The sequence below is a fragment of the Echiichthys vipera genome (assembly GCF_963691815.1).
Source record: "Echiichthys vipera genome assembly, chromosome: 1".
In the NCBI taxonomy this organism is placed as follows: Eukaryota; Metazoa; Chordata; class Actinopteri; order Perciformes; family Trachinidae; genus Echiichthys; species Echiichthys vipera.
Window position 1 is genome coordinate 30,357,075 of NC_139826.1, and position 7,289 is coordinate 30,364,363.

Genomic DNA, 7,289 nt, shown 5'->3' on the forward strand with positions numbered 1-7,289 from the left:
TTTTTTAAAGTTCAATAATTGTTTCTTTTTTCAAAATTGAGACTCGTAACATTTGTTATCACCATTGTGTCATTTTTATGATGTAAATTGAGGGAGCAAAAGTAGTATCAGCTCCAAATGTCGAATCAAGAAAATCGGCAGTACGTATCGGTCATCGGCTAAGGCTGATGAAAAAATATCGGGGTCTGCATCGGCCCTAAAAATCCATATAGGTCGATCCCCAATCTTTACTGCTCCTTAGTTACTTTGTTGTTGCTGAGCAGGGATCATATAGTGTCAGACACAGTAAATGTGCGTAACTGGGCTGAAAGTTAGTAAAAGCTCATAATTCTCAATGGATTTTTAATACATATTGATGAAATAGACTAATGTAGGAATTAATTACATTTTATTTTGAATTACATTACAAACATTCTGTATTTTGCCCCAGGGCATCACAGTAACACATGCATGGTACAATGCATGCAGTGAGAGAGGAACTGAATGATGAGGATGAAGAGCAACATGACAGTACTGAGATTAAGATAAATGTACATATACATAGTGGTATAGCAAGGAATGTGTGTGTATATAAAAAAATCAATTTTAATGAATGAGCCAAAGTGAAAAGCAACACTTCAACTGTAATGAGAAAACACTAGTTGGACAAATCTGGATGCGTCAGTAGTGTCAGTGTATAGGCTGATGTGATCATGCATAGACGTTCATAATTAAATGACTTTTTATTTCCTTTGCCGTTGTCAAACTAAAAAGGAAACATACCGAAATATTAAGACACTAAAATAAAATATTAAAATGTATTATGACTGACTTCAACGTGTGTCAGTAAATGTCTGTATGTATTTTGAATATCTGTATTATTTGTAGTCATAGTACATTTTTTAGGTCATATACTGCAAACTGATATATTATCAGTTATTACATCCTAGATTGTCTGAGGTAAAAGCCTTATTCTTGGTGAATGCTGTGGGGCAGGTAGGTAATAACGTAGCTGTTTCCAGAAGGAGGAGGAGAGCGGCCTGGAGCTCATGCCCCTCCAGGTGACACAGTCTCCAGCCTCGTCGAGAAGCTGTAAGGCCTCTGGTAACGAGCCAGATCTCGACACTTTTGTTGTCTCAGTTTTAACGAAAACCAAGCGAGTCTGTCGCTCCACAAGCGCTGCATGGATGGCACTCAGCAGGCCAGTTCCTGGACCAGGATCTGGAGAGGTGGGAACCAAAACCACCGTTCGACTCTGCTCTATACAGTCCAACACTGCCTCGGCTACCGCTGCAACAGACCAGAGTTCAGGTTACACATTAGCTTCTTTAAGATTTATAGGTGCATTTTCTTTAAAGTAGGCAATAGTTTAAGTATGTACCTTTCCCTGGTAAGACGTCACGATCATAAAGACAGAGGCTGTAACCAAACCTCTCTTCCAAAACACTCTCCAGCCATTTTCTGTCATCTTCATGTAGTGCTGCGTCTGTGTCGCTCTTGTAACACATCAAAAAGGCATCGTAGCTCTTTCCATCTGAGCAAACAACAACAAACAAAAACAGCGTTGTCACTCCTGTCACATTGTCTGAAGAGTACAAAGAAAGCACAAATAGGTGCCTCTTAAACATATGTTATTGTTTAAATGAAGCAAAGATCATGAACCCCACCTGAGGTGCTGCTATTGCAGCCAAGAGTGTCTCTTAGGAAAATAGTGATGTTCATTTTGAACCTCACATAGAAAACTACAGTCACAGCCATCACCATCACAATGCCAACAATGCTAAGAGCCAGGGGAACGTAAGAGGGGCGAACTGTAGGGAATTAAAAGAGAGAACACATTTATTAAAATAGTCATTCAAACACTCATTAAAGGTGAAGTCTGTGATTCTGGAAAAGGTTGCTATTTGAACTTAACTCCCAAACAAAAACACCCCTTCAGTGTTTTGGTTTCACACAGGAAATGATCCCCTGTCACATCATCTTACAGTGCCACGGTCTAGCTTACCAGTAGTAGCAATATGATAACGGAAAAGTGTTGTGTGGCTTGGTTCGAGCCAGTTTCCCATTTACAAAGCCAGGGCTAATTGCAGTATTTGTTTTCAGCATACTCACAGAGCTAGGGTTGCGTACCATTCACATCTGAACTGCTACCAGTACCCAGAATTCAGTAGTAGTAATCAGTGGTACATTTTCTTCTGTATTGTAATAACAAAAATTTTAATTCAGTTGTAAAAACAATTGCAAGCCTATTTGTCCTATTTATTTCGATTATTTTACACACTACACAAAATAAATCCCTACCCTACCTTCCTCTCTCATCCCCTCTCAAACCCGTTTCTACAACCTCCAGCCGGAGAATGCTGTTGTGTGTGTGTGTGTGTGTGTTAAGGGCAAAGTGTAACGACCACATGATAACATCACCACGACCACTTTGGCTGCCTATTCTCTTGCAGCGGAGGTTTTCTGCATGAAGTTTAGAAAAGGTTAACCACACTTTCTGCTCGCCATAGCTCTGGTTCACTGGGAATCGAACATGCGTCAGGGGTGACGTTGTCGCACACATGTGTGTGTCGGAACTGAGCCGCACTCTCTGTCAAACAGGAAGAGAGGGGGGGCGGCTGGTGGCTGAGTGGTTAGAGCACCCCATGTAAAAAGGCAGCGGCTGCGGGTTTGACTCCGACCTGCAGCCCTTTGCTGCATGCCCCCCCCCCACCCCATTTCCTGTCTGTCCTGTAAAATAAAGGCTTGAAAAACTGCCAAAAAGTCATCTTAAAAAAAAAAAAACATGCTGAGAGGACAGAGAAAGTACCATTATTTGGCACCGATTGATTTAACGTGAATCACTACTTGGTGGTACAGACGTACTTTAACACCGAATAGACAGCTAGTGGAAAGTGAGGAGATATTCTTAAAATTTGACAAAAAGTGTATTATATTCGCAGACACCACCTTTAATGCTCGTAGACTGAAAGACGACAAAGCTGACCCAAGCAGGCTTTTATGACATTTTTCGCAGAATAAATGATTAATTTATTATTCCAAAAATAATCATTGTTAGTTGCAGCTCCTTTCAAAAAGCTTGATAGAACAGGCTTAAACTTTAAGACAACATGTTGAACACACGTTAGATCTATCCATCCATCTTACAAAGTATACGCTTCTGTGCCAACTTGATGGTGATGGAGCTTGAATCCAGTGTGCAGGTGTAATTTTTTGACAGATCCCCCTCTGACACTTTTTTGAAGACTAGAGATGCTGTCACTTCTCCAGCATTATTTTCCCTGGAAAAGAAAGAAATGGATGAAGGAAGATCCGGAAGGACATTTGTTAGCTACGATACTTGTGTGTGTGTGCCTTTGTGATTACATTCAATTAAATTTGCACTTCCAAAATGTTTACCTTGTGTAATTATAGAAAACTGGTAAGGTATTGTTTGTTTCCACTAATGATTTCCCGCTTTCCCAAACCACCTCATCAAAGTCTGAACACAAAACCGCTTTACAATCAATCACCACTGTTGAGCCTAGAAAAAAAGCAGTTTCCACAAGAGTTAAATGTAATTTAGAAAGATAGCTTGTATTCAAGTGTGCGTATCCACGTTACAAGATTGAAGCTCACCCAAATCTACGTATAGTAGTCCACTCTTGTGTGACAAAGTGATCACTCCACATATCTTGGGTTTTTCTGCGCAAAAAAGGGAGAAAACATGTTACATCTTCTTTTTTTCAACACATAAAGATAAACATATGAAGAAAAAGTGCTCTTTTCTCACCCTTTGGTTGGACATCAAGCGCCATTGTAAAGGTCATGTTATATATTTGACCGTAATGCAGGTAAGATCTGGTACACGTGTAGTTACCATGGTCTTTCTCTTCCACGCTTGGGAAGTAACCGTCTATTGGCGATGACTCGCCCTCCTACAGGACAGAAAATGAGGTTGAATTTTAAAACATGAAATGAATGAAAACCGGCCTCAGTTGTGGGACAAAACTATGGTATGCTTTGAAAAAATGAAAGAGAGATTTGTAAAACGTGGAATCAGATGTCTCCACCAGAGGGATCACCTGACCACATCTATGGAGCTAAAATAGGACGTAATCAAATCTCAAAGTCTGCTGTGTTTACAAACCTTGTGCCATATAATGCCGTTGCTGGTAATAGTCGGGATGCTTTCAGCAGGTACGTTGACTTCAGGGCAATACAATTGGCAGGCCTCTTGTGTGTAACATGGTATAGGGTACTTCTCTTCATACTCTCCCGGTGTTGTGTAAACTATCAGCCTGAACCACAACTGGCTGCTGGCATTCCTGTATTGTCATCAAAGTAAAAGATAGTCAGATTTTTTTTCAAGTGAGGATGTATTGTATTACCTACAGTAGATGGCAGTCAGGACGCCCCCAGTTTTGGAGAAGTATATAATGTAGTTAGAATATTTTCACAGCTAGTTAGAATATTTTAAAGCTGTCCAAAACTGGGTGCGTGCCGACTGCCATCTACTGTAGGTTATACAATACATCCTCAATTGAAAAAAAATCTTACATGTTACATCTTTTAGACAGCAATGTCGCTTATATCACTCTCTTCCAAGCCACTATTGACAAAAACTGTCATTTTAACTTGCAGAACACAGGAGTTCGTGCCTCGATAGACCGACGATAAACCAGCAACTGCGTTCTATGAGGTTAAATATCTGCTTTTATCAATGGGGTCTTGTGGTTTTGATGAGAGCATAGATAACAACTTCAAATCTCCCTGTGTAAACTTAACCAGGGCTATCTGATGCCAAGGTAAAGCAGTGACAATTCCAAATATAGCATACATGTCGAGACTCCTGCATGTTTCTCCAAACTGGTGGCATGATGAACTCCATCTACTGTAGGTAATAAGCAGCCTATGGATAAGTACCTCATACAACCACGCTTTAAAACAAATCTGAACCACCCCTGTAAAGAGAAGCTCTATGTGAAGGTTTCACTTTACTTTTAAATCACAACCAGTGACTGAATGAATGTAGAAGTAGTGACAGCTTTAAGGATAAGTTTCCAAATTACACATTTGTCTCTTAGCCAGTGTGCTATTTCTACATCAGATACATTTGGTATTATTTCGCAGGATCTGTACATGAAAGTCAAGTCTTTCCAGAATTCATGACACGGTTACTCATGATAATACCTATCGTGAATAGTTTCATATTATCCACATTCAATGTACTGTGTCAAACTGAAATATGAAAGCCCACACACTGTGTACGGCATGCAAGTGAAACACAATTTAAAATTAGGATAGAAAAACCGACCATTGTATGACTGACTGGACTTTACCCCAGAGAGCACGAGTAATTCCCCCGATGGTTTACAGACGCACTGAGAATCACAAGGCTCCTCCCGTGAACCAGCACGCCCATCTGCCTCTGCTCAGCTGATGACATGTTGGTCAGATCCATCTCCTGGGTGGTGTGACTGGTCCAGGTCAGTTTGGCATCACCATGGTTAAACCCTCTAATAGGGGAGCAATACAGCGCCACCATCTCACCTGCCTTGACATATATCTCGCTGGGTCTCCGGGGACACACACCTGCGAATAAATGTCACAAGTTTTAGTTGAATTTATCATCAAATCATCTGTCTTGACATAAACCTCTTTTGATCCCTAGAGACACCCCTGTTAATGGGTGTCAAAGAGTGATATTTGAGTGAATCTTTGTGCATTCACGTGGTCCGTTTTCACCTGTTAGTTATTAGTTATGAGGCTGTTGTTGCAGCCCCATAGTTGCTGCCAGAACTCCCACAGATTACATTGGTTAGTTGGAGTACTGCTCAAATAGTCCTGTTTATAAAAAATTAAATTAAATAATGCATCCATTTATCTTAAAGGTTGAATATGTAGAATCTTTATTAAAAGCTATATATATATATATATATATATATAAAAATATCAAAATTATACACCCACGGGGCGTTTTGAGGGGTACAGATTGAAAGTATTGCTTTTCCATAAAAAATATATATATATATTTAGTCTGAATTAATATTTAAAAAATGTTTTGACATGACTTTCCGTCACGTTCTGTTTACATTGTACCAGCCAATAGCTGCATTGCGGGTTGCCAGGGTTGTCTGTTGTTGCTACAGAAACAAAAAATAATTTTGAGTTGAGCGCTAACTAATTAGTTAGTTGAAATTAGTCGTTTCCCTGTATGATTCATCACTTAAAATGGCGCAGGCTGATCGCTTGACACACTCGGAAACAAACCTGACAACGCGGCTGCTGGGACTATTTTTGTTGTTGCGACTACGATCTTGTGACACTAGTTGGCGCTGTTCTGCTCTTTCTCCATATTCTTAAGCTAATAAGGAACTTTGTCAGATCCATGAACTGGAAGTGGAACAAAACTAAAAATATTGAAATGGTTTCAATTCATAATCCAAATGTTTGTTAATGAACAATGTTTGTTAATGAACAATTTACTGCTGTCAACCAATCAGGGAACTTCTTCAATTGGCGACGTAGATCTGTTGTTTGAAGAAAGTTGACCTTTAGTCCCAATTGGATATAAATGGATGTTAGTTGTGAAACAGCATGAGCTTTGCGGATGCCACTGTTGAAAGCACAGTGGGAGTAACCACATCCTATTTTTTAGTGCTTGGTAGTCTTGTGATTTAAGTGTGATTTTGAAGAAATCAGAACTGGTTTAGTGGAACCGGAAAGAGATGTGCCTGAGTATGTAAAACAGAATATGTCATGTAATATCAGCACAAAGTTTAATATCTATATGATGATCACATCTGCATGCCTTAATGTTGCACAAACAGTCAGTGTGCTGTCATTATAAAATAAAATGATACTGAAAATGAAATGAATTTAAAATGAAAATGAGCCATTTTGACTGAGTTTTAAGTACATTTACTCAAGTACTTAATTATTATTTTAAAGTGCACCACTAATTTTGAATAGAACTATTTTTTTTAGCAGATTCAGATTGATAATACAGAAAATAATCATGCATTATGCATAATTATTATTGATACAAGCTATCCATGCATTAGGCTATATGAAGTAATTTGATTGCTCCCAACTGCAACAATATATGTACACATTACTGCATCAATAATTATAATACAACATTATCCTATATCAGTCAGTTCTATTAATCTATGTACCTATAATATGTTTGTTTGTTTGCTTGTTTTAACCCGACTTAGAGCATTTTCTTACCTCTTAAAGATGCAAGAAGACAAAACAGAGGGAGCAGAAGTAGTGTAAGCATCATGAACACCTGCAGAGTCGCACACCAAACATTCAGGAGTTCA

The 7,289-nt window shown here is 39.1% G+C and overlaps 1 protein-coding gene across 1 annotated transcript; it reads right to left on the minus strand.

The window, feature by feature from the left end:
• Positions 1 to 586: 586 nt before the first annotated feature.
• LOC310963895 (interleukin-18 receptor 1-like) lies at positions 587 to 7,289 on the minus strand. Its single transcript, XM_083936852.1, has 10 exons — positions 7,195 to 7,289; positions 5,301 to 5,553; positions 4,109 to 4,286; positions 3,752 to 3,896; positions 3,598 to 3,663; positions 3,379 to 3,502; positions 3,127 to 3,260; positions 1,647 to 1,790; positions 1,361 to 1,513; positions 587 to 1,269 (listed from the first exon to the last, which is right to left on the minus strand). Exons 1-10 carry the CDS (start codon positions 7,247 to 7,249, stop codon positions 926 to 928), a joined length of 1,596 nt encoding a protein of 531 aa, XP_083792978.1. The 5' UTR covers positions 7,250 to 7,289; the 3' UTR covers positions 587 to 925.